The sequence below is a fragment of the Lontra canadensis genome, unplaced genomic scaffold (genome assembly GCF_010015895.1).
Source record: "Lontra canadensis isolate GAN:19392208 unplaced genomic scaffold, GSC_riverotter_1.0 scaffold5, whole genome shotgun sequence".
Taxonomy (NCBI): domain Eukaryota; kingdom Metazoa; phylum Chordata; class Mammalia; order Carnivora; family Mustelidae; genus Lontra; species Lontra canadensis.
Genome location: NW_022630999.1, coordinates 33,386,777 through 33,413,599, shown reverse-complemented (window position 1 = coordinate 33,413,599; position 26,823 = coordinate 33,386,777). Strand labels below are relative to the sequence as shown.

General features: G+C 42.9%; 1 protein-coding gene across 1 annotated transcript in view; it reads right to left on the bottom strand.

The window, feature by feature from the left end:
* DOCK2 (dedicator of cytokinesis 2) overlaps window positions 1–26,823 on the bottom strand; it is a 408,294-nt gene that overhangs the window by 293,202 nt on the left and 88,269 nt on the right. The window contains 3 exon segments of the mRNA XM_032851775.1: window positions 2,012–2,118; window positions 4,513–4,583; window positions 15,256–15,364. Coding sequence (XP_032707666.1) covers window positions 2,012–2,118; window positions 4,513–4,583; window positions 15,256–15,364 — 287 coding nt within the window.

Sequence of the window (26,823 nt, the reverse complement as noted above, 5' to 3'; positions counted from 1 at the left end):
CCTGCTCTGTGATTATGCTCACTCTCAGGGGCCACCACCAGCCCAGGAGATGTGACTCCAGTAAAGGAGTTACTCCGACTTCCAGCAGCCTGGAATTGACATCACATGCCCCTTCCAGGATGGTGTGAGCACTCCATCTGGCCTTGATGCTAAGCCGGACACCTGACAGTGACCGCAGCTCAGAACAACGAAGGCGAGCCAAGTAGCCCCACCCTCTGCTGCCTGTGCGGTTCAGCACCATATGTAGCTAAAGTCACCCTTGCCACATCCCTGGGGTGGGACTCGATTCATCTCCACAGTGACACCACCTGAAATCCGGGAAGAAACTGCTGGGGCAGGAAGGGGCAGGCATACTTCAAAGCTTTCAGAGTGAGGGCAATTCATTCTGATGGGAAAGTCAGAACATGAAAACCACAGAACGCTCAGTTTTGAAAACCCAGTATATAAGAAATGCAGAAAGACTTACCAGGATTAGTTTCTGATCACCTTGCAACAAACCACCTTGCACAAACAAACCATATATTTATTGCATTAATCTGTTGTTATGCACCTGTGTGAATGGTCAGGAAACCACAGACATGAGTATAAAATTACCAGAAAACTTTCCTTCTTGTGCCCTTCTCCTACCCTTAACTCCAGGGATAGGGATTCAGACAGCAATTCTGGATGCACCATGTTAACCAGACATTGGGGGAAAAAGAATATCTACAGTGAAGTGGTTCTGGGATATTTCTGTGACTTCCAGGCAATTTACATAAATATTCAAGCCTAGCTCTCTGAATAAATCTCAGTTGGGCGATGACGGGTCCCTCTGCTTTCTAAGACCTCTTATTTCTTGTGCAGTTTGCTTCTCATTTTATCACTGATACCAGTGTGGACCCAGAGGAATTAAAAATTGGGAAGTGTTGGCCTTAGTACAGAGAAAACAGTGTTGACCCCCAAAAGTCATTTTTTTTTTTCACCCTCGCAGATAGGAGTGATGTTGGAAATGTCAAGTGTCGCTTGGGATGAGATGGATGTTGACTATTGACTTTTAACCCTGCCTGGCCATATCCAGAGGTGTGGCCATTGAGCTCACCAACCTCAAAAACAGGGAACCCCAAGGTTCTTAGTGGTGGGGCCCTGGTCAGGGAACGGGTGGTTATCAGAGACCAGTGTGGGGTGAGCAGAAGCTCTGACCATCACTTCTGCCCAAAGCCACTGTCATTCCCCGCTCTCCAGGAAATACCATTATGTGAAGAGAGACAAGGCATAGAACAGTGGGATATTTGTTACTGTTTGAGTAATAAGAATACTAATAAAAGACCAGGAGACAAAATAGAGTCTGTATGTATCTGATTGCTGATAGTCTCCTTGGAAGCAAACACAAGAAATTGGAAATACCAGTTGCCTCCAGAGGAGGGATCCTCTGACTGCGCAGGGGGTTTGGAGCAACTCTTTTCACATGGAGCCTTCTCATACCTTTGCATTTGGATCCATGGAGATGCATTACCTATTCAAAAGTAATTCACATTTTTTTCAAAATGAAGACAAAACAAACCCCTCTAATTCCTACTCAGTCAGAATCTCTGAGAAGGGTCATAGGAATCTGCCCAATCTTTCTAGCTTGTTGTTCCACTTTGGAAACTTTGAGAACTTCTCTGTGACACACTCCTTCTACCAAAAGAAACTTCACCTGCTTCCACTCAAGTTGAACACAGGTATGTGCGTATAAACCATGTAGGGGAAAAACCTCCCGGCAGAATGACCTAAAGCATAGGACTCCAAATTTACCACCTCATTGAACTCTCTTGGGAGGAGCAAACGATGCAACCAAAGTTTCTTAAAATCAGTTTAGGTTCTCATAGCTAAAGTTGCCAGCCATTTTCTACTTTGTGCATTTACACCAACCAAGGCAGTTGTACAGAAGAAACATTTGAGCCATGGGTGGGTTGCTCGGGCCCACTCAGCTCATGAATAGCATCGTGCAATTTCTGGCAACACCCGTCCCACCAGCATACTTGGCACTCACCTTGCTTCTTAAAGAGGTTGCTCTGGACTATCTCATTCATGGATTGGACTTTCTGCTTCTGGAGTTTCACAGGGGGGATGCAGGTGTAGAACTCATATAGGAGTTGGCTGAGGGCAGGAAAAACAGGAGTGCAGAGGGCCAGTTAGATCAGTGTTTCCCACATCCTGGCTCTTATAATCCATGCCCAGGCTGCCAGCCCTGTGGAGGCAGAAATGCCATACATCTTGTCCCTTGCCTCCCCCTCCAATTCCTGGCAAAGCATTAGATGCATGGTAAGCCTATGTGGGGTTACTGTTAGTGCTGACGACTAATGGCATCCAAGGAGATGTGGAAACCTGAAAACAAAACCAATAACCCTGAGCGTTTATGTGTGTCAGACACATGCTCAGCTCTTTACATCTGTTATGCCATTTAAACCTCACAACTGTATGACGTAGATAAAATATGTACCCCAGTTTATGAGTGGAAAAACTAAAGTTCAGACAGGTTAACTAGCTTTCCCAAGGTTGCACAGCTAGGGGGCTCAAAAAAAAACAAAGATTTAAAACCACGTTCTGACTCTGTTACCATACCACTCTATTTACTAACATTTTATAGTTAATAATGCTTTATACAGGGACACCTGGGTGGCTCAGTGGGTTAAACCTCTGCCTTCGGCTCAGGTCATGATCTCAGGGTCCTGGGATGGAGCCCCGCATCGGGCTATCTGCTCAGTGGGAAGCCTGCTTCCTCCTCTCTCTCTGCCTGCCTCTCTGCCTGCTTGTGATCTCTCTCTCTCTGTCAAATAAATAAAATCTTTAAAAAAAAAAATAATGCTTTATACATCTTGGGCACCTGGGTGGCTCAGTTGGTTAAGCAACTGCCTTCGGCTCAGGTCATGATCCTGGAGCCCTCGAACAGAGTCCCGCATCGGGCTCCCAGCTCCACGGGGAGTCTGCTTCTCCCTCTGACCTTTTCCCGTCTCATGCTCTCTCTCACTCTCTCTCTCTCAAAAAAATAAATAAAAATCTTTAAAAAAAATAATGCTTTATAAGTATTAAGATCAAAAGTGTCCTTAATTAAAAAAAAAAAAAGAAACTATGAAAAATTGTGGGTTAGAAGCAGTTTGGGACACGAAAAAGGTGACCGTTCTTCCATGATAGAGTGAACATAAAAACACCACTGAAACTGAATTACGGCCCCTGTCAAGCTTTCCAAAATCGGCTCAGGGTGTTGACTCATTGCTTCAAGGACTTGTTAAGCATCTATCTGATGTGTGACAGGCAACGTGCACAGCAGGGGGGATACAATAGGAGCAGATGTGGCCCCGTTCGTCATGGAACTGACATTCTCATGGAGGTCGGCACACGACGCAGAGGTAAACAAGTCAATACGAGAGGAAACATGCAATGAAGACAAGACATAGGGAGTTGTATCGGAGAGTAATGGTATAGGGGCTGGTGGAAGAACTGAACTAATTTACAATATTCAGAGGTAGCTCCTCTGAGAAGATAACATTTAGTTTGAGACTAGCAGGATGAGAAGAAGCCAGCAGAAACCTTGGTATGAAGACAAAAATGCCATGAGTGAAAACACTGATGAGATCCAAATCATGTCTAGAGTGCAACGAATAGAATCACAGTAATGTTCATGCCTTGGTTTTGACGATTATGCCTCGGTTTTGACGATTATGCCACAGCAAGGTAAAACTTGGACTTATTAAGGGAATTTGGGTGAAGGGCATATGTATACTATCTGTGCAACTCTTTTCTAGATCTAAAAGTATCTCAAAAAAAATTTTTATAATCTTCTATATGTTATCTTGGAACCTAAGCGAATTTAGGAAAAAGAAGGAAAGGCCATATTTGGTTTAGAGGCCTCTATTCTAACATCATAATCACTTTAAACTATCGTGTTCATCTCATGAGAGAAATTTCTTATTCCTGTAAGCAACTGTACGCTCTCTACAGTGCATAGAGGACAAGACTGGGGCTCCAAAATAAACTTCAAGCCCAAATAAGATAATGACATTTACACGAATTACCAGTTCTTTAACCTACGTGTTTGCATTCTGTATCATTTGTGTCATCAAAGAAAGATGCTTATTTTATGTTGGTTTTTTTACCAAAGTCTGGCAAAATAAAACTGGAATGCAAAAATCTGACACTGGAGGGGCACCTGGGTGGCTCAGTGAGTTAAGCCTCTGCCTTCGGCTTGGGTCATGATCTCAGGTCCTAGGATCGAGCCCCACATAGGGCTCTTTGCTCGGCAGGGAGCCTGCTTCCCCCCTTCTCTCTCTGCCTGCCTCTCTGCCTACTTGTGATCTATCAAATAAATAAATAAAATCTTAAAAAAAAAAAATCCGACACTTGAAAGCCCTATACCAAGTCCCTAACCATGTGCCCTCCCCACCCCAGCTCTGAGTGCCCATGCAGAATCCCCCTCCCCAGAAGCACTCCTCCTCTCCCTCTGAACCCCTGGCCTGACATCAGAGCCCAGGAAAGTAAATGGTGAGCTCTCACCTGAGTAACTTCGCATCGAAGACCGTTTCCACGTCATGGAGGACAGATGGGATGTATTTCAAAGCTGCCACCTAGGTAGAAAGTGAAATCAACATGAGGGATGCCCATATCCAATAACTCAACTTGGTGAGAGGGATCAAGGAAAATGACCCTGAACCCTGGGCACTCCTGCAAAGGTTCAAGGCTCTGTATGCACATTGAAACATTAACATGTACTTCTGGGATGACAAAAGTGAGCCACAACTTCTATCTTCAAGGAGGCAGTAATGTGTATGATGATCAGAGACTTTGAAGTTAGACCCTTGCTGTCCAATCTTGGTCCTACTCCTAGTAACCATGTGGTTTTGGACAAAACACTTAACCTCTCAGATGTGTCAATGTCCTTCTCTGTAAAATAGGGACAATAATACCTATTTTGACTGGAAGAATTAAAAGTCACATATGTGAGTCATCTGACAGAGAGCCAGGCATGTTTTGGATGCTGCCAAATGGGAACTGGAAGATGGGTGGTGTGTTTACATTGTTTTGCGAGTGGCAAGGACAGCTTGGACAGAGTTATTCATATTTTCTCTCTCTGGCCATTTTGTGGACAATGGTGGGCATGTTTTGGACCACTAACCAGGTTAGTATACTAGCTGCATGTTGTGGTGCCCTGTTTACTTCCTCTGCATAAGTTAACTGATGCATCCAGAAGTATGAGACCCACCCAATCCCTTGCATCACAGCATCCTTACAAAGCAGCAGAGTAGACTGCAGTTTCAACAGAAAAGGTTATAAATCGCATGGCTGGAAAATAATACCTAGGCATCTAGTGGAAGGATGCATTTTTACAATTTCTTTTTATTTTTCTTTATATCCTAAGTGTTCCATAGTCAACATGTATCAATCACCCTTTAGTAATCAAAACAAAAAAAATATTGAAAATTCTTTTTTTTTTTTTAAAAGATTTTATTTATTTATTTGACAGAGACAGAGAGATCACAAGTAGTCAGAGAGGCAGGCAGAGAGAGAAGAGGAAGCAGGCCCCCTGCTGAGCAGAGAGCCCGATGCGGGGCTCGATCCCAGGACCCTGAGATCATGACCTGAGCTGAAGCAGAGGCTTTAACCCACTGAGCCACCTAGGTGCCCCTGAAAATTCTTTTCTTAAAGAAAATCTTACTCATAATCATATACAACTGAGCTTCTTAATTAATATATATAATAATTATCACTGTTTTCTGAGAAATTTTAATGGAGCAGACATCGAACACTTAAGAGATTATCCTGTTAAACCTTATGTCAGCCCTACAAGGGAAATACTATTTTCATAGATAAGGAACCTCTGGTGCATTGGGATTAAATAACCAGCCCAAGATCACACAGTTAGCAAGTAGAAGAACTAAGATTCAAATTCAGGCAGCCGCTCCATGTAAACCTTAAGTTACATGCCCACTTCACTCAAATAGCAACTGTTTCTCTCTCTGTTTCATCCTTTTCTTTTTCCTTGTTTATAATTTTTTGAAGTCAATAATATATGTGCAATGTAAAAAAATCACACAGGATAAAGTGTTAAGGTGAAGATTGTCACTGAAGTCCCACATCTCCATCTCCATCTCAGCCCCAATCCTTATACCCCAGATGGGCCACTATCAGTGAGTTTCTTTTCAGACTGCTTTCAATGCAGGAATGCTTATATGTAAATGCGTGTGTGTGTGTGTGTGTGATTTAGTTAGTTCTGCACCCTACTTCTTGCAGTAAATCATACAGCACTGATATATCTGCATGTCATTTCATAGAGTACACTCTCTTTATATGCAACCACTACAGCAATGCCCTTATGTGTACACATGTACACAGTACCTTCTTTAACCCCTCCCCTACTGATGGACAGACTTCATACTATTTTCAGTTTTTCTTTATTATAAAACTGTGGTATGAAAAGAGTTAATATATACATTCGAGTACCTGTAAGAATCCCTGTAGGATGGACGATTCAAAGACAAATTAGTGCATTAAAATGTGATATATATATATTTTTTTAGGAAATGCTGTTATATTACCTTAGGAAGAAACAGCAACCAATTTCCTTTTACTCTTTTCCCTATAACCCTGCTAACATGGGTACACAAATCTTCTTAGTTTGTCAGTGTGATATCTAATTTGCAACTGCAATTTACAAATCGTTGGTTTCTAGTGCATTGGGCACTTTTTCTATATTTATTAAATATCTGTATTTACTAAATTGCTTGTTCATATCTTCTCATTTTTTGGGAGTGATTTTTCTTCTTATTTGTATGTGGCATTCTTTATGTATCATTAAAATTAACCATTTTGCAGTAACATGATTTAGAAGAATTTCCTCTTGCTTGTTCTATTACTTGTCCTTCAGCTTTGTTTATCATATCTTTTCATTGCACAGAAGAACTTTAATCTGTATGTTGTCAGATTTGTCAGACATTTTCTTTATAGTTATTGGATTTTTTTTTTTGTCTAGGAATTTATTTTTTGTTCTTTCAAATCAAGATGACAAGAGATAACAAGATTCCAAAGCTAACGCTCCGTTGTTCCATAGGATGATGTTAGGTAGGTATTCTGTGAGGGGAAAAGGGCTTTGCAATAAAGTAATTTGGGGAAACTCTGGTTTAAGCAAAAACAAACCAGTGAGCTTTCTTGTTGTTGTTGTTAATTGCACAACTTTTTAGAATTTTAATATGCTAAGACACACTATAGCATTCCTCTAGGCAGTTACAGTATCCAGTGCATTTCAACCTAGTTGGTCAGGGCCATTTTTACCAGGAAACACCAAACAGATGTAGCAAAAACAGATGCCTGAAAGGCTGGGCAAGCAAAAGAATAGAATGAGATGAGTTTGGGCCCATGGGAAGTAAGCAGATACGTGGAACCCACACTCTCTCTAAAAAAAAAAAAAAAGAGTCATTCTTGTTTACCTGTTCTAACACTGTGCTAGCCAAATCTAATACATCAGTAAGCTGCACTTCTCCCATGGGAATACCTATTTACAATGTCTAAATTCTAAAAAGATCCCTATGCCGAGGCATATGCCCTAAAAAGAACTGGTCCAAGCACTCTCAGCAAACTGTTCCTTCATCCACTCAGACCAAAGAACATAGAGCTCTGGGCCCGTGGGGACTTGGCAAGAACCGCAGTGTCCCACCCAGAACCTGCATGTGCCAAGGCCCACTGCTTCACACCCTGAGCCTCAGCATCTTCATGTAGGGGAAAGGGGGATGATGTGAAACAAAGTATGTTATGTACCTATTGTAATGTCCAGCACATAGTAGGTCCCAAAGGCGTGAGTGCTGAATTTCATCTCTCAAACTCCTGCCCTCTCTCCCCAGCACCTGGACAAAGTACAGTATGTACTCACCAGAAGTAAGACCAAAGTGAGGACAAAAACAGAAGTCGAGCCCTCAGCAAGTGGGGAAAACCAGGACTGCATTGTCCCCCGCAAGTTACTGGCTTTCACAGGCTGCCTGCCATTCCAGGGCTTGGAGGCGATGCTCCAGAATGGCAGTCACCGGGAGTCCTGCATTGACAGGCACACTTACACGCGTCAGCTGATAGTGAGGAGGACTTGGATGGGGCTGGGACAAGGGCTGTTTCAGAAGGTGCCAATCTTCCCAGCTTCTCAGCTCTTGGCTGACAATAAAGTAAAGCAAACGAAGTAGCTGTCACCCTGAGACTCCGAGGGTGTTATCAGCTCAACTGGAGAGTATTAAACCTCCATCTGGTCCAGGAGGCCTCCCAGAGAATCGGCAGGCCTGTGGTTTTCTTTTCCAACAAGGATGGCCCGCCTCTGACCCAGGAAGTCTGCAGCACTGGCCCCAGGGCTCCTGTCCATAGTTCTCCCCTTCACATGGCTCTCACACATGTGAATGGACTAATAGCAGGTAGGTTTAGCAGGTGCAACCAGCAAGTTCCCCCAGAAGGCAGAGCAGCTTAGCCATAGGACCCCCGGGGACCCCCATTTGTTACATGTTTCTAAGTCCTGGAAACTAGAAACAGCTTGGCTTTCTTGACCTATTGGCCTCTTGGGAACTATGTTGCTTTACTGTTGATGTAATTTTTACTCTCATTAATTCTACTATTATATATAAAATGATATTGTTATGTTATCACTTTCATTCCATAGTATATATTCCTATATTATATAATATTTAAGAAAAACATACACAGAGAAGTTTATATGTGTATATGTATATAAAGGTATATAATAGGATTATTAATTATAGGGTCTTAAAATAACAACCATTATTGGAAACTTTAAATGTGTCAAATACATTACATGCATGACCTCACTGCACTTTACAATTGCTCTCTGAATAGATACTGTCATTCCATTTTATCAGCAAGGAAACCGACACAGAGAGGTGAAGCAATTTGCCACACAGCTAATAGGCAGCACAGTAAGAATTTGTACCTGATTCTGTCCCACTGTGCCCCAGCCAGTGTGTTTTGCCACTGCCCACCCTGCTTTAAGGAAGAGCTTCCATCTTGACAAGTGAGGAGGATTCGGTAGGGGAGAGAAGACTGATTTGGGGAAGGAAGTAGATAAAGAATTTTTTCTCTCTATGGGAATAATTTTTGAAAAGAAGATACAGTTTTTCTGATATCTCCTCAGTTAAGGATCTTCCTTACCACATATATCAGGGTTTGTAAGAATGAACACTGGGAAAACATTTGTCAACTTAGTGATTAGCTTATCATGTGGCACTGAGTGGATTTCCTAAATTAATCACTGACTCTGGGCCCCTCTCAAAGGCTAATTTCAGGGGCACCTGGGTAGCTCACTTGGTTGGGCATCTGCCTCCAGCTCAGGTTGTGGTCTCCGAGTCCTGGGATCGAGCCCCACATCTGGCTCTCCCTTCAGGGATGAGTCTGCTTCCTCTCTCTCTGTAATCTCTCTTATTCTCACTCTCTCTCAAATAAGTAACTAAAAATCTTTAAACAACAACAACAACAAAAAAGGCTAATTTCAGCCTCAAGAAGAGAACCAGATCCAAAACAAGCAACATTGGTGTCACTGACCCAGAGATAATAATCATGGGAGGACACTTGAAATGACTGTTACCCAGATGGACTTCCCCAGAACGGATAAACCTGGACTGCTAGAAAACAGGAACTATTTAAAAATAACAAAAATCAAACCAAACACTCCCTCAAACTAAAAGAGGATTTGTCTTTTGAGTATTTCCAGGCTCCCTTCTCCAAATGGAGTAAGAGTGAACTGCACCGATGTCAGTAGACAAAATTTTCACCAAAAAGAGCACGTCTTGCAGTGATGCAAGGTCTAGAGCTCTAGACATTTTCCTCATTCAAGATCACAGAAGGTATTTCCATCCCACCAATTTTCAAACCTTTTATTTTCACCAAGCACTGGATGGTCAAGGTCCACGGAAACCGGACAATGTCACAGAAATGCACCACAGCATGACCAGGAGAGGACAGCTTCCTTAGAAATATGGTGCTGTCCCTAAGGACCATACATGCAGCTCTCTCAGGGCAGTCAAGTTCCTCCCCAGTCTTTCAGGAAAAGAGAAGGAAAGATAGACCAACCTGTTCCAGAATACATATGTCTCCATGCTTTGTGTAACCCAACATTATGCTGGCCCCCAAGGCTTGGTGGGGGCAGGGGAGTTCAGTGTTTAGGAATGGCTGGCTGGAGAGGTAGACTATCTGAGTAGCTCCCTGTGGATCACTTTTATCTATGTGGCCTGGGCAGGTTAACTCTCTGTGGTCTCCTTTTCTCACCAAGAGAATGAAGGAAACAAAGTTACCTAATTTAAGGTCAATGGGAAGATTAAATGTTAGTTATCAGATGACTACAACAGCCTCACTGAAACAAAATTTCATTCTCCCTACCACTGAATCCATCCTACCCAAACATTACCCCTAATTTTGGGGTATATCGTTGAGAAGGGGACAAGTTAAACAATTTCATTTCTCCTATTTTGGGAATTCAGCATACAGCCTGTGTGCCCCTTCACAAGAAAGGACCACTTTCTTCCTTTAGTTTGGACATTTGAACATTTTATACCAATAAACAATGAAAAGAGAGGAAAGAAAAAGGCATCCTTAATTAGCTTGCCTTCATGACTACGGACCAAACATTTATCCATCTTTACGACTGTTTACTGTTGCTTATTGCTTATCCATTTGGAATTTTGCAGGAAAGACTTGGGTCTTTCATGAAACTATGCATTGTTCCATGGTGATTAGGAGCACAAACTCAGGACTTACACAGTCTCAATTCAAATCCCAGACCTGCCCCTTCTTAGTTGTGGTTAAGTTATTCACCCTTGCTAAGCCCCCATTTCCTCATCTGTAAAGTAGAGATAAGAAGAGTATTTGCCTAATAAGGTTGTTATGAAAATCAAATGAGCTAACAATATATGTAAAGCTTTCAGCCTAATGTGTGATACATAATAAATGCTAAAACACATAGCAGGGGAAGCTAGTATTCATTGTTTCATTTGTTTAGCAAAAAAATATTCGAGTATCTACTAAGTGATAGCCGCTGGTTCAGATACTGGGGATACAAAAAACAGAGTCCCCTGCCCTCCTGGACACTCTAGTGGCATTATTACCATGTATGACCATCAGAGTGGCCAAGAAAGCATACTATTCAATACGAGCTCTTCATTTATTTTTACTCACACCATCAAATCAGAGCATTATGATAGACACTGGACCTAAAAGAGAATGGGACAAATGGGTCTGCATAATGTCACCAAATGCCCTTTCCTCACATTTGAGCTATGTTCAATTCACTCATGTCTGATTTTGATCCTCTCAACCTATCGTCAGTTTTATCAATAACGCTCACGGGGCTGACACACACAGGGACTTCTAAGCTTTTGACCTGTTACAGAAAATACATGGAAACCCCTGTTCTAACCCATTCCTTGGGGCAGGGAGAACATTAACTTTGGAGTCAAGAGACCTGGGTACTTTCAAATCCTAGTTCCACCACTGTGGATAAGTATAATTTGGGATCAACTTTATGAGCCTCCTGTGGACACTGAAAACAGTGATTCCTTGCAGATCTCTGGCAGGATGAAAAACACTGTGTGTGAAGAGCCCAGCTTCATGTCTGGCACATGGTAGGTAGTCAATCAATGAAAGGTATTTTTAATGATCTTCTACCTTCTTTGAGTTGCTGGCTTTAAATTCTCCAAAGTTTTGAGTGAGCTGCTGCCATGCCAAATCGAACAATAGGAAAACTACAGGAAGCAATTCACAAATACCAGATGAGTCTTAGAAATGAGAAATAACTTGATAAGATCCCAGACCTCACAATGGACATAGCCAAGAGTGATTGAACCAGATCTGCTCTACGTAAATTAAAGCAGGCATGAATGAGGCTTTCCACCATCAGCTGCAACCCAGCTAGAGGAGTTAAGTTGCCCTCATTGGCATTCTTACTCTACGCTCTCACCCAAAACTTAGGGCAGACACTACTAATAGATCACAGTACTCTTTCCCACAGAATCTCATGCAGGCTCAGAATCAAGACTCCAGTTATCCTATACTATTTGTCATCCCTTCCCCCCCCCCCCACCATAGAGTCAGTTCTTGTGGGTTTATTCTCCCTGAAATTTATATCTAGGCTTCCTGGTCTAGCTGAATAGCCAAATGCCCTAAAATTTTTCAGCCTCATGTGATGAGGTTAGGAATATAAATATCCTCTTCTTCTCTAGGAAAATTCTCCACAAACTTCTGTTTTATGATGAGGTAAAGAAGGGAGAGGTATAAATGGCTAAAAACTATTTAAGTTGAAATATTTAATAGGCTCTATTTTTCTCCCTTTACATACATTGCTTTATTTAATCCTCTCAGTATTTCCTCTAAATTAGGCATTAGGGGTTCCACTTCATAAAAGGATAAACAGAGGCCCAGAAAACTGAAGCAATTTGCCTAGTGTTACATGCCCAAGTGCAGATGCCCAATTCCCACCAAGGTCTCTCTGACATGAAATCCAAAGCTCTTGGTCCAGTAGCAAATGACAAAGTCCAAGGAGATTCCTTTTACAGAACTTGCTAACATTACAAGGCCTCGACCCCTCTCCCCTCATCAGCCCACACATCACATCTTAAAACGGCATTAAATCATCAAAGACTTTTTCTTACCATATTTGGATAAGGCTATATCCTTTGACAAATTTTCAGCAACCATAGAAATAGGTAGAAAGTATCATTTTATGTAAACCCTGGAAACTAAATTTGGCCCTCAAAGCAAATTTTTAAAAAAAGAGATGAAGTCCCTTTGGATGACTCTAGGGTAGAAATCTGTAAGGAGAAACCAGCGTAACCTGGCCCAAATCCCAGAGAAAATAAGGCATTTTTAACATAGTTTCCCAGAGAGTAAGAACTTGGATAAAAGGGCTTAGGCCCAGGCCATAAAAATCACATTAGTTCTCTGCATTTGCGTTGCATTTTACAATCTGTTCTTTCATAGACTGTGTTTATTTGATCATCACGTTAACCGTGAGGTCTTATAGATGAGGAAACAGAGAATGAAAAGTTGAATGACCAGCCCACAGCCGTACAGCTGAGCAAGAACATCCAGGTCTCCTCAGTGCCACAGATGCTCGCTGGCACCTCTTTGCTTTGTAACTTCCTTTCTTCCTCCTCCTTTCTTTCTGTCCTTTCTTATCCCCTCCATCCCTTTGTCCTTTCCCCCAAGGTGCACACAGTTCATCACCAGAATATAGGGGTCAAAATTAGAAAGAGTAGCCCCATGAGAGCGTCTTCCCTCCGGCTTTCTCAAGGTCAGTGGTCTCTCTCTCTCTCCGGAAACTTCTACCTCTCTGAGGCATCTGCTGCTTTCTCCTCCCCACCAACTGGCTTCCTTCATTTGTCCAGCATTTCTGCTCCTTTGTACTTCAGCTTCCCTGGAGCTATTTCACACCTGACTCACTGCTACAGACTCTCACTTCACAACCAGTCAACCTCAGCCCTAACCGAACGTCCTCACCCCTCTCCCTGGAAGCTCAGCTGCTTCGAATATGATACAGGCAGCGCGACAGGCTCTGGCTCTTATCAGATTTCTTCATGCTGTCCCCTGCTCCTGGTATCCCTTTGTTGTAAAATGATGAACATTTGCAAAAGGGTGAGGGAAGACTTAAAAAACAATAACAACAACATCAACAACAAAAGGGAAGGGAAGGGAAAAATGGTAAGACTCACCCTGGAGAAAACGGTCTTATCTCCAGTAGGTGCTAAATGTACAGTGTAAAGGAGAATATAATATAGCAGCTCAGAGCATGGTTTCTGAAGCTGGGCAGGAGATCTGAATGCCAGCGTACCCTTGACTGCCATGGAGCCTGACAAAGTGGTATCAACCCCGAGCTTCAGTGTCCTCATCTATGGAACAGAGATCTGCACACCTATCCTGAGAGTCATTCATTCAGCCGTTATTAAGTTTCAGCCATGTATCACGAGTGTTCAATATGCTTAGGACACACTGGTGAACTAGACAAAGCCCCGTCTACACACACACACGCATACACACACACACGCACACACACATGCATGCATACACACACACACACACACACACACACACACACACACAGAGGTAGCCAACACGTGTTCAATCAAAAGAAGCTATGAGGAGAGTGATTCCTGAACTTTGTTTCACACCAGGGAGTTTTTTAAACTTGCCTTGTCCTGATCCCACTGCATACTGATTACATTAGAAAGTCTGGTGGTGGTAACCAGGCATCAGAATTTATTAAAGATTGACAAGTGATTCTGATGTGCAAAGTTGGGAACCCATGGCATCAGCAGTGGACGCTGCCTAGACAGACTCCTGCCTCTGGCTCCTCACCTCCGTTCTGACTGGACACTGGCCCCTCATTCATCCCAACCAGAGGTTGGGTGATCCCAGGCACAGTAGATTTTAAATTAGCAACTAAAAGGATAACTCCGATTAAAAGGAGTAGTCTGCATTAACTCACTGGTTCCAAAAAATGTGTTTGTTTCCTACTCATAGGGCATGAGGCAGCCCTTCCTGTACACTGGTTAGTCAGTCCTGTGAAAGTTAGGAAGTGTTGCTTGAAACAGCCTCTTCATTCAGCCTCTCTGCTGCCAAACTTGCTTAAACTTGGGGTGGGACTCCAGGTGTCTCAAAGATCTACAGGGTTTGAACATTAGCATCGTGATCCATAAATTAGAGGACCTCTGTCCAAAGTATCTCCTGTTTATTGAGGAGACTTCCAACCCCAAAAGGGGATCTGAGTTTATGGTGCTGAGGATCGAAAGTAGAGCACTGAGGAGGCTGCCACCTCAACCATGGTCACCATTATTACTTTTCTTTTTAAGCAGGCCCCATGCTGTGCGGGACCCCATTGTGGGATCCAAACTCATGCTCCTGAGATCAAGACATGAGCTGAGATCAAGAGCTGGATGCTTAACTGACTCAGCCACCCAGGCGCCCCACCATTGTCACCATTAGAGGTGGATCAGTTTTGACCTATTTCCCTCCAGGTAGCAAAAGCTTCAGAGTTATTTAAAAAAGAAACATTGTTACCTTCACAGGAAACAAATAATAAATGTGCTTTCTTTGCTGTTCATGATCCTTGCACCACGTGGCCAGTCCAGGCCTTCAATCAACACAGGATTCAAGCAAAAGTAGACATTATTTCACCATACTGTTATTTATCAGATGACAAAAGGAAAAGAGATTGTTGTTGGGGTTTTTTTGGTTTGTTTTTTTTGTTTTTTGGTAGTATACCCCCACCTGCAAAAGGATGGTTGTTCTATGTTGACTTTTCATCAGGTTGTTGATGGATTCAAAGAGCCGTCTCATGGATTCTTCAAACTCCATCTGTTCTTTGCCTTCATAAAGCCTGAAAGAAGACACATCTGGGTCATTTCTCAAGCCTCTAGGCAACACCTTTGAAAGTGTGTGCAGTCACAAACTTCATTTAAAATTCAGACGGAGGGGTGGGAGACAGGGACTTCAGTGGCAGGATCTTGAGAGAACAGTGTTTCCAGGCATCATTCACTCGCAGGAAAACCTCTGTCCATGCACAGAGCAGATACCCTCACCCTGACGCCTGTCTTTTTTTTTTTTTTTTTTAATGCTGAGGAACCTCAAAGGGATGAAACACATCCAAGCTGAGAGGACATTAATAATTTCACCCTTCTGCAAGAATCAGAAGGGAGACTGTGGTGACCAGATTTCCAAAGTCTCTGGGAAGCATCAAGGAGAAATATTTTCAAGGATACTGCCCTTCCACTTAGCCGTTGCCTGCTTGTCAGACAAATATGCACGTGCTTGTTTCGTGTCGGGGGCCAGAGTGTCCCTGGCCCTCTCATTTCAAGGAGTGTGCTTATCACCTAGTTGAAACCTTTGTTCCTCTTTATATAAAGGGCCTATGTTGTTACTGTCAAAAATAAACATAACAGAAACACTTTACTTATAAAGTGAGCCTCCCCATTAATCCCACCTCGAGATTAGGGACTGATAACAGTTGGATGGACATTCTTGCAGAGATTCTCACGGCCCGCACAAATATACACATGCAACTTTTTATAGAAACCATCCCCTCGTATAAAATCCGTCTCATGTTCCTAAGGCTTATGGCCCTCTTGGCCCAGCCTTGGAGTGTTTTTCAGCCCTAGGCCTCTCTAAACAAGGCTTTACCACCAACCATGAAAAATCTGCAGCCTAGTCGGTCGCATCCTGCACAAAATACAGAGAAGAGTGGTCCTGTCTCCAGTTCAGATAAAGAGTGTCTCCTGTCACTGCCCTACACAGTCAGATGCCCCTTGCTGAGGCTGTGGGAAAGGTGCTTTCCTTAGATAAAGCGCTGACACATTTAACGGGTCTGTTCGCTCCATCAACCACAGGAAGGGCAGTCCATCAAGCACTGAATTCCCAGCCATCTTCTCACCCTCTTTTCTCTTCATTCTGCTTCTTTTCTATTGCCTTTCTCTGTCTTTAAACATTTGTCTGCTTACCTGCTTGTGAGTATTATTTACTCTCTGTCTCTCTGGGTCACTGTGTTTATCTCTGCTTTTCTGTCTTTCAGACTCCATCTTTCTCTCAGTGTGTTAGTCACTCTCTGCCTCTCTTCTTTTTTTTCCTAACTGACTTCTTCCTAAAGCCCCCCCACCCCCGAAGTCAGAAACTTGATAGAAAGCCAGTATGGAATGTTCTAATCAATTGCAAGGACCCAGTGATTGCTGCTGACTTTCTGGGTATCTAGTTCAAGGTCATAGAGTCAAGGCTGTGAGAGGAACCAAGAGTTCTGAAGCAGCTCTCTTGCTCTCTCGCTCTCTCTCTCTCCCTCCCTCCCTTGTGCCCTCACCCCTTAAATTCCTCTATTTTGAACCTTCTCGTCCTGTTAGCACAGAGATGTCAGCCACAGAGTATGTATTTTGGAGTCCATCAGCTCTGGGTCTCCAAGTTCTACTTTGCCCCATACTAACAGAAGACCTTATTAATGACAGCAGAAGTTACTGCACACTGCTCTCCGCAGGCACGGTCTGCAAACATATTAAACCACTTACCCTCAAGACTCCACCATGGTGGACCCTATCATTATCCTCATTTTACAGACTCATCGAACTCAACCAACGTGCCCAAGAACTCCATGCTTGGAAGTGTTAGAGCCAGAACTCAAATCTGGCCATCCAGCTCCTGGGCCCACCCTCTCGATCAGTTTGCTGTTCCGCACTTTGCTCCATGATTTACTGCCTCTCTTCATTCCCACAAACCCCAGTTCCTCATCTACAAAACTCAGGCCATAATAGCACTGTGCCCAAGTACTGTGAGAAGACCAGCTCACACGTGAAGTCCTCAGCATATGCCTCGTACAATCAAATGTTAGCTGTCGTCTTGTTGGTAAATTGTAGGGATATTACTAATGTTTCCCACTTCAGAGATAAGGACACAGAAAACTCCCAAGAGGTTGAAAGTTGCCCAAATACCATCAAAGTGCAAACTATGAGACCAGATCTGGTAGAGAGGAAGGCAGAATCCTAATTCAAAGTGGTGGTGGTTTCCTCATGAGATGACATTGTTTAGTTTTTCTTTGTGCCCACAGCTAAGCTAATGGATGGCCCATCCCCCAAGTCTTTTGCCTTTAAAATCTGTTACTCTTTCCCCTAACCACAGCTGCCCGAAAATGTCTACTAGGTGATCTCACAATCCCTCTTATGGTCTATAGTGTCTCCCACTCCCATTTAACACCCAGACAATGGGGAGGGGGTAGGTTTCCCACCAGGTCCACTTCTTGGGAACCTACAGGAATGCAGCCTACAGGAATGGCCTCTAGCAGCTTTCTCCTGTTGTTTGACCCTGCCCACACCCACCTTCCATATCTGAATGGTCTTTGGTGACTCTTTCCCTGGAATCTGTATTTTTTTAATGCAAAAACATAAAAACGGGCTTTTGGGGGGGTCATCTTAATGACAGCATCCCAGGGGAATGTTCATGAATTCCTGATGAAGAGATCCCTGAGGCTGCCATGGTTCCCAATCTCTTATGTGGTTTTTAAACTCTTGTTTGATTGTATGAGCTCCACAAATGTTCTTCCAATAAATTCCTTTTTTTCTTAAACTAGCCCTGGTTGGATTTGTTGCAACCCTGTATGGTCAGGACTCTGTAGGGTAGAGGGGTTTCTTCCTGCTGCCTCCTGGATTTCTAAACAAATAGCTATGGAGAAGGCCATTGCACACCTAGTCCATGCTTCCCATTGTACAGAAGAAGAAACTGAAGGCCAGAGTGGGCAAGAGACTTGGCTTCACTGCCATCTTTTAAATGTCATTTGACTGAGATAGGAAAGAAAAGAGATATTTAGGCTATAAGACCAAGTCAAGGCTATGCACTCAACTTTAAACTTTGTAAGAAACTGAATTTAATTTCTACCATCAAGAAAAATCTGATTTGCTCTAGGTCACTGACTGTACTAGTGCTATAGCTTGAACCAGAACTTGGAACTCTTCTCCTTCTGTGCTCTGAGAATCTAACAGGGGAGGGCAGATGACACAGATCCCAGAAGGCCAAGCTCAGGGGCATCTGCCTCGGTGGGGAGCCAAGCTGCTCCTTGTTATTCATGTCACAAGTGAAGGACCTAAACACCACATTCTAGTCCAGGGAAGGAAAAAATATACTACACCTAAGTTCCAGCGAAGATTAAAGAACCAGTTCTGTAGGGAAATGGTTTGCCTTTAACAGTGATTACATCATTAAGCAAAGTTGTTGCAGTCTTACTTAGCAAATGTGTGTGTGTGTGTGTGTGTGTGTGTGTGTGTGTGTGTGTGTGTTGTGTGTGTGTGTGTGACTTTTTAAGCCTGGCATTTTACTTGGTAGAAATGGGAAGAAGAGCTGGAGAAAATGAGTACAGCTGGGCAGGAGAAGTGGTGCAAACAGCTACTTAGCACAAAGTGCTTTGCTCTCTAGCCAGATTCCTCCATGTATGGGCTACACCGCCTTGGGCTCGTTACCTTCTTCACTGACAAAATGGAGACATAATGCTTACTCAAAGGGTGATTTTGAGGTGGGAAAAAAGGAGATAATGTCTTTCAAGTGTTTAATATTATAACTGGCACCTAATAAGTGTTAAGTAAATCTCAGTTACTATTCATGTTGTTGTGGTTGATTCCTAAGCACAGAAGTGATCATACTGGGAAACTCTCTCATCTGAGCACATCTTAATAAAGGGAGTATTTCCAGGAAGGAGTGACTAAGGGAAATAAAACACATAAGGGTTTCAGATTACATGCAAGAAATAAACTGATGATGGGGGCCATTCAGCACCGTAGGACCTCTCCTGAGAAGCTGGAAGAGGAAAGAAAAAATATGGCTTCATCTATCTGCAAGGCTTTAAGCATGGCCTTGAAGTCAAGGGCATGGCAGATGTGGTTTCAAGGTCCTTTTTTAGCACTTGGTCTCTGTTATAGCTTAAGGAGGGAAACATTTTTTTTTGGCTTCAGCATGCCTAGAAAGATGCTTCAGAAACCAGCGGATCCTGCCAGGGAAAGAATTACTGACGGGCCCGAAGGCCCTGACCACAAGGAAAACCGGAACAACCTGCAAGGTGCTGTTCTGGGGCATGCGAGCCCAACCCCGGGCAAGGACTCCAGCTCCCAGGGCTTGGATAAATATAGCGGTGCTCTGCTTTCATGTGATTCATTAAGGAGACACTGTGCACAGCTGAGCACTCACTAAATGCAAATGGAGCCCCATATGGTGTGTACAATGCTTTGCACCACCTCTTCCACGCAGGTACATAAAGCCTCAGCCTAAAACGGAGATGCCAACCTCAGGCCAGCAGCCCAGGGGAGCCAAATCTAACCAAGACATCCTTGGGTTTGGAGAGCTAGCAGGAAGATTCACTTTAGAATCTAAAGATTCACTTTAGATTCCAGAGGTGGTGGGTTTCCTGTCATGCCAGCCCCATTTTGTTTTCTATGCCTTGGCTACTCCTCTAACCCACATTTTCAGGCCTCCTCCTGCTTTCTTCCCTACCTCTTTAAGGCAATACAGAAATTTAGGTAAGACTGTGTGGGTTCCAAACTCTGCTCTGACACTTACCAGTTGGGTGGCTTTGGCTAAGTTTCTTAGTCTCTCTATGGCTCAGTTTTCTCATTAGTAAAATGATATTAGCCCCATGAGGTGGTCCTACAAGCAAATAATGCATGCAAAGCAACTAGCATAGTGCCTAGCACATAGTAAACACTAAATAAATGCTAGCTATTGTTATATAGTACCATAATTTTCTTCTAGATCTTTGTAAGCATTATGAAGGAAAAAAAAAAAAACAGCATCTTCATAAAGACAAATACAATTTGTTAAGCACCTGCTGCAAGCCAGGCAATGCAGGGTAGATAAATATGAGTAAGGCCCAGTCCCCGTTCCCAGAGAAATCATGAGGCAGGCCAACAGGTAAATTATATTTTTGCACATAGTGAGAAAAGTTGAATAATAAAAGTTTAATATTATTATTGAGCACTTCCTAAGGGTCAGGCACTGCACTAAATTCTTCACATGGATTAGTTCACTTGGTATAGACTATTATTATTCATATTTTACATATGAGAAAAAGGAAAAAACATTAAAGAGACATGAACTGGGGAACAGAAGAGCAGAGGAGGGAACGAGGGCTCTAGTGGACACTCACCACAGTGACTGCCTGTTTGGTGGCACCTCTGCCCCCAGCAGCCCCCCTCCCATTCCATCCCCACAGCCTGCCCTGCTCTCCTTCCTTCCTCCCCAGCCATCCTGTAAATGCCCTGCAGGATTAGACCTGGCCCCCAGCTCTCCCTTGTCTCCCTCACCTGGTCACATCTTCCCCTAAATTTGCTCTTGGCGAGGCACATACCTGACTCATTTCACAAGTACCTGGGAACAAGGCCAGATTAATTGGAAGGTTTTTTAAAATGAAAAACCTATTTTAAATGCCTCTGAGATCTGATAAAATTACTCAACAATAAGGTCATGATACACCATTCTGCTATTTTGCCACACAAGCCGAGAGACTTGTCTACCCCAGATGTGATGCCAGGCACTGGAGGAATACTATGGAAGGGAGGCCACTTCTTTGGTGAATTTCCTTAATGAATGCTGTGTGCTCCACTCAACATTAAAGCAGACTATCACAGCAACTGTGGGCTCCCTGTGTGAGTACTTCATTCTTCACCATCACTACTTGCCTGCTTTCTCCACTAAATTATAAACTCCACACAGGCAGAGTCAAGGCTATCTCAGGCATACTATCCCCATGTCTATGTAGCAGTAGTCCTGGAACACCAGAAGGGGGTTTAAACAAATGCATCAACTAATGATAAAGTATTAAATGAATGAGCTTCAGCACATTCAATGTAGCTGTGCAGAAACATCTTAAGAATCCAGAACTCTGAGCAGTTCAGCTAGTTCTAATGGTATCTGTACTAGATAGTAGTAATAGTCATCTTCAGCTACGCCACCTTATTATTCTTCCCTTGACCACTAAGAATACTAGTGCTAATAGTTGTTACTTACTAAGCCTTTGTTATGAACCAGGCACTATGCTAACTGCACAAGCTCACCCCACTTGTAAAAGGCAGAGTCAGAATTTAAGCCTGAGTGCATCTTATTCCAAATTTCACTCTTAACCACTAGGCAATTCTACCTCCAGAGAACAGAGCAAAGTAATAACCAATTGTAAGGAACTGGGACAAGTCAGGCTGGCTAGGAAAGCATCATTTGCCCAAGGGATGATGTTACCGGACCGTCCAGGGAAGCTAAATGGCCAGCTCTAAGCTTTCTCTGTTCAAGCTCTAACCTCAAGGTGATGGTTGGTTTTCCTACCCTCAACCCAATAATTTGCTCTGTTAGCGTAGGTGTGAATTAGTGACTTTACAAAAAGGACCATTAAGCCAGTCGTGGTTTCAGAAGAGTGATTACTTGGAAAAATTGCAGCATTCTAATACCAAAGCTGCCTGCCTCTCTGTCTCTCTGTCTTTCTCTCCCTTCCCCGCTCTCCCTCTCTCTGTCTCTCCTCTCTCTCTTCCTCTCTTTCTCTCTCTTTCTGTGTTTCTCATACCCTACTCCAACCTGGGATGAAGAATCATTATAGCTTAACCAGTGGCTGAGTCTGTCTGAAAATCATCCTTGCGTTTATTGATCCTATTTAGAAAAAGAAACGCTTGAGTGCACTAAGCAGGCACTTTTAAGTCAAAGAAATAGGGTTGGAAAGGATTCATGAGAGGGTCCCCCTTCTGACTCACCTCTTTCCTGCACGGTCATTGGCACCATCCCGACCCCTTCCCCCAACACCAAAGTCTAGAGACCCAAAAGGAATCTGGAATTATAGATTAAGACAAGGAATCTTGGTCCAATGAATCTAGAGTAAACCGTCCAACTGGACAGTGACCAGAGAAGTTCTCTTTTGAAGGGTAACAAAGTTGAAACATAAGACATTATTCTGTTAGGAGAGAAAGAGTAGAGCTACATCTGGAAGGGACTCTTCAAGAAAGGGCTAGTATAACTACAATGTTGCCTGTGTGAATTGCCAAGTAGTCTGGTGGCCCAGAGAATTCCATGCAGACTTCATTTAATTGAAAGAAGTAGTGAAGAGGCAGAGGACTTAGACCAGTTTCTGGTGTCGACCCTTTTGTCAATGACAAATTATTTCTCTTCTAGCTGTTACTTTTCCAGAGTCTGACATATGAGAAGGAATCCCCCCTTAGAGCAAACTTCAAAGAAGTTTCAGTTTGGTTTGCAGATGAGAGAACAAAAGACAAACTCAACATGGGGGGATCCTATTTTGAAAATGTCTAGGATAAACATACAAAAATTAATGCAATCCCTGAAGAAAAACTGCCTCAGGTGGAAGCGTAAGCAGCCTAAACAAACAAACAAACCAACAAGAAAAAAAAAAAAAAAAAGAAGAAGAAGAAGAAGAAGAAGAAGAAGTTAACAACATGGAAGAAATGAAAGAAAACAATCCATCCAAAACATTCACTTTACTTTAAAATACAGCAACCTTGTACAATAAATTAATAGTAAGTAGGTAATAAGACACAGGCAAGAGCCTTGAGAAGAACTCTAAGTTATGAATAGAGTGTGATGTGTGTCCCAGCCATCCTTCATTCTGCTGAGAGGAGCTGCAGCCTTTATGTAATTTGGCAAGAAGAACTCAGTTGCATAATTCTGCACTTAAGTAAATTTCTCTGTTAGCATGAAAAATGGTATTCAGGGTTTTTCTCTCAATATAATTAGAAATTGAGTTCTCCCAAAACAATGCTCCTAAACAGAAACACACACACACACACACACAATCACACACATTCCCTCCCACTCCCTCCCTTCCGTGGTTCCAAGACACATAAAGAAAAATATAGATTGCATCTTGAAAGAGAAGCTAATATTCAGTAGAGTCCTTTCAGCATTTTCTTTTTAGGTCCAGTTGCTCTAAAAGTTCAGGTATAGGTTTGACTACTTCTCTGACCATTTCTTCCTTCAGTTTTTTAATGACCTAGGAAGTGTCCATAATAACTTAAATGATAACAGAAAAGATTACATTGCAGAATGATTACATGCACACATACACACACATACACCCCTAGCAAAAATCTGGAAATCTATAAAAATTGATAATTTTATTACCTCTTAGAAAAGAGATTGTGTATGTTAACAGTCCCCTTATATGTTTCTATGTTATATTATGATCTTTTTAAAAAAATTTTTTTAAGATTTTATTTATTTGACAGAAAGAGATCACAAGTAGGTAGAGAGGCAGGCAGAGAGAGAGAGGGGAAGCAGGCTCCCTGCTCAGCAGAGAGCCCGATGCGGGGCTGGATCCCAGGACCCCGGGATCACAACCCAAGCCGAAGGCAGAGACTTTAACCCACTAAGCCATCCAGCTGCCCCTATTATGATCTTTTAAACAAGTAAATGCTACATTTAATTTTCTTTTTTCTTTTTTTCAAGAGTCACATCCTATGTTGACTGAGCCAGCCAGGTGCCCCAATACACATACTTTTTTAAAATTTCTTTTATTCTTTATTAACATATAATATATTATTGGTTTCAGGGGTACAGGTCTGTGATTTGTCAGTCTTAAAAAATACACAGCGCTCACCATAACACATACCCTCTCCAATGTCCATCACTCAGCCACTCTATTACATTTAATTTTCAAAAAAGGTGTCTACTCTTCCTCGGGAGTGGATGTTTCTTGCTTTCCAGCTCCTTTCTACAATAACCTTTTCCCCCAAAGTCTTTCCTGAATTCTCTTGTTCTCACCATGGGAAGTAGGGCTGTAGCCAGGGGATATAGCTCAAGGTCAGACAACTAAAGGCAGTTTTCCCTCTACAATTATAGAATCTAAATGCTGATTTTTCACCTACCTCCTGGTTCCTGGCATGGACTGCAGCTAGAGAGACAACTGCCCAAGAAATGTCAAGTTATGATTACTCTAAACTGTGGTCATGCCAGGAGCATCTGAACTTTGTCCTTGCAGTCTTATGGCTTCCTGAGAAGGATAATGAACCCCAGGTTTCCTACTCTGTTCCACTGAGAGCCTTGACATTTGATATGTGGAGTTAAATAGAATTTTTAACATTTTCCTTAATAATGGTGTGGGTTTAAAATACATGTGCAGTAAAACTCTTTGTTTTGAAATCTGGGAACACCTGAAGAAATGTGGAGTTCAAATGTGTCAAGTTTCGCATTACTGAAGACCTCATGTGAGTAGTGCAATGGCTGAGAGCAAGGCAAGCCACCAGCAGAGAGCAATGCGACTGAAGGAGGGGTGGTGTGGGTCTGAGGACTGAGTTCTAAACCCAACTCCAGCATTAGTGTGTGTTGTGACCATTAGTAGGTTACTTTGCTCTGGGCACTGGCTCCCTCATCAATATGTAGACTACATTACCATTGAGGGAAAGCTCCAGGATTCTTCATGGGCTTCTATGGTCAAAGAGTCAGATAGGACGTGCCAATCATCCAAGACCAAGCCTGCTCACCCTGCAGAGTTCACCAGCACATCATATGGCCCCATAGACACTCTTGGATAGGTAGTCATGGGTCTTGGTGGATGTTTTCATCTGCCAGCTGTCAGTCGGTTATCAAGTCCCATTGATTCCACCTCCCAAAGCCATTTTCTCCCAGCTTTACTGAGATATGATTAACATATAACATTGTGTGGGTTTAAGTTGTACAACCTAATGGCTTGATACATGTACATATTGCAAAATGATTGCCACCATAAGGTCAGTTGACACATCTATCACCTGACATAATTAAAATTGTGTAAGACCTACTTTACTAGAAACCTGCAAGTATGTAATATGGTATTGTTAACTAGAGTGACCAAAACCACTTGCTACCCTCCATCTTTATGGTCACTACCTTCATTCAAGGCCCTAGCATGTCTAACCTGTAGGGTTTTCTGAACCCACCTCGCTTCCTTCACTCCACCCCTTTCAATCCATTTTCTATACAATGGTCAGAGGGAACATTTTAAAAACAAAAGTGCTATCTCATCCTTTGTTCAAAATCCTGTGATAGCTCCCCATTTTCCTCGGGATAACGTCCAGATGCCGTGGCCTGACCTTCAAGGACTTGGAGATCCACCCCTTCCTGTCCCTCCAGGTGATCTCCTACTACTCCATCCATCTGTCACTGAATTCCAGCCACCTTGGCCTTTCCACAGCTGGACTGAGTCAAGCTCCCTACGATCTCAGGGACCTCCTTCCAGCTTTATTCTCACCAGTTACACCTCCTTCTCTTCACTTGCCAATTCCTACTCATCATTCAGGTCACAGCTTAGATGACATTTTCTCCAAGATGCCTCCCTGACCCCACGATGAGATTTGACCTCCTTATTCCATGACCTTAGGGCACTCAAATTCCTCCCCTTCACTTTACACGCACCCATGAGACTATCTGCATAACGACCAAATGACTTTCCCAGCTAGACTATAAAATCCCACGAAAACTAGGCCTGAGTCTGTCCAATTGATTGTCGTATTTCCAGGCCCTGGCAGAGTTGTCTACTGGCTACTTAATAAATATTTGTTGGATAAACACTTGATTGCCAATGCAAACTAAACCTCTACCATTAGACAAATATTTCAATTAGACTGAAAATTTCATTAGCAACTCAAAGGATTAAAACAAGAACCAAGTTTTAGAGCCCAGCTTGCCTGAAACCTGCATGGGTGCTGAATATAAAGAAGAATAAATGCTGAGGGAAAGGCCTTTCAGAAGTTGTCGACCCTGAGGCCAATTCTAAAGAGTTGAGAGACACCAATGTCATGAAGAGCTGTTTATCATCTATAGATTCCCAGATCCTGAGGTGACCTGTCAATTAGTTAGAACAGCAGCTGTGATATTTATCTGGGTGTCAATTTTTATTTCTTTTATATTCCTTCATAGCACAGTGATTGGAAGATAGTCGGAGCTCAAAAAATATTTGTGTGTATGTGCGTGTGTGTGTTTGTGATCATACGTGAAAGAAAAAATACACGTGCAATGAGAATCTGAAGAGATTTGATTAAGTTTGCAAATGCAGGTTGAGGTTCCCCACAGAAGCAATGCTTTAGGTGATGCAGGAAAAGAGAGTGAGAGAAAACTAGAAGAAGAGAGGGAAGGGCATTCCACTCCCAGGAAAGCAACTGCACCGTTCCTATAGCAGAAGAGAGCCGAGTGGGTCACAGGGATTGAATGAAGACCCTGGAATCTGGAGTGGAGGAAATCTGGGTTAAGTCAAGTGAAAGGAGACGGCGGGGGGCGGGGGGGACGACAGGCGGGGGTCTGCCCTCACAGACCCTCACAGGCCATATGCAGTTTTGTCTTCATCCTCAGAGCAAT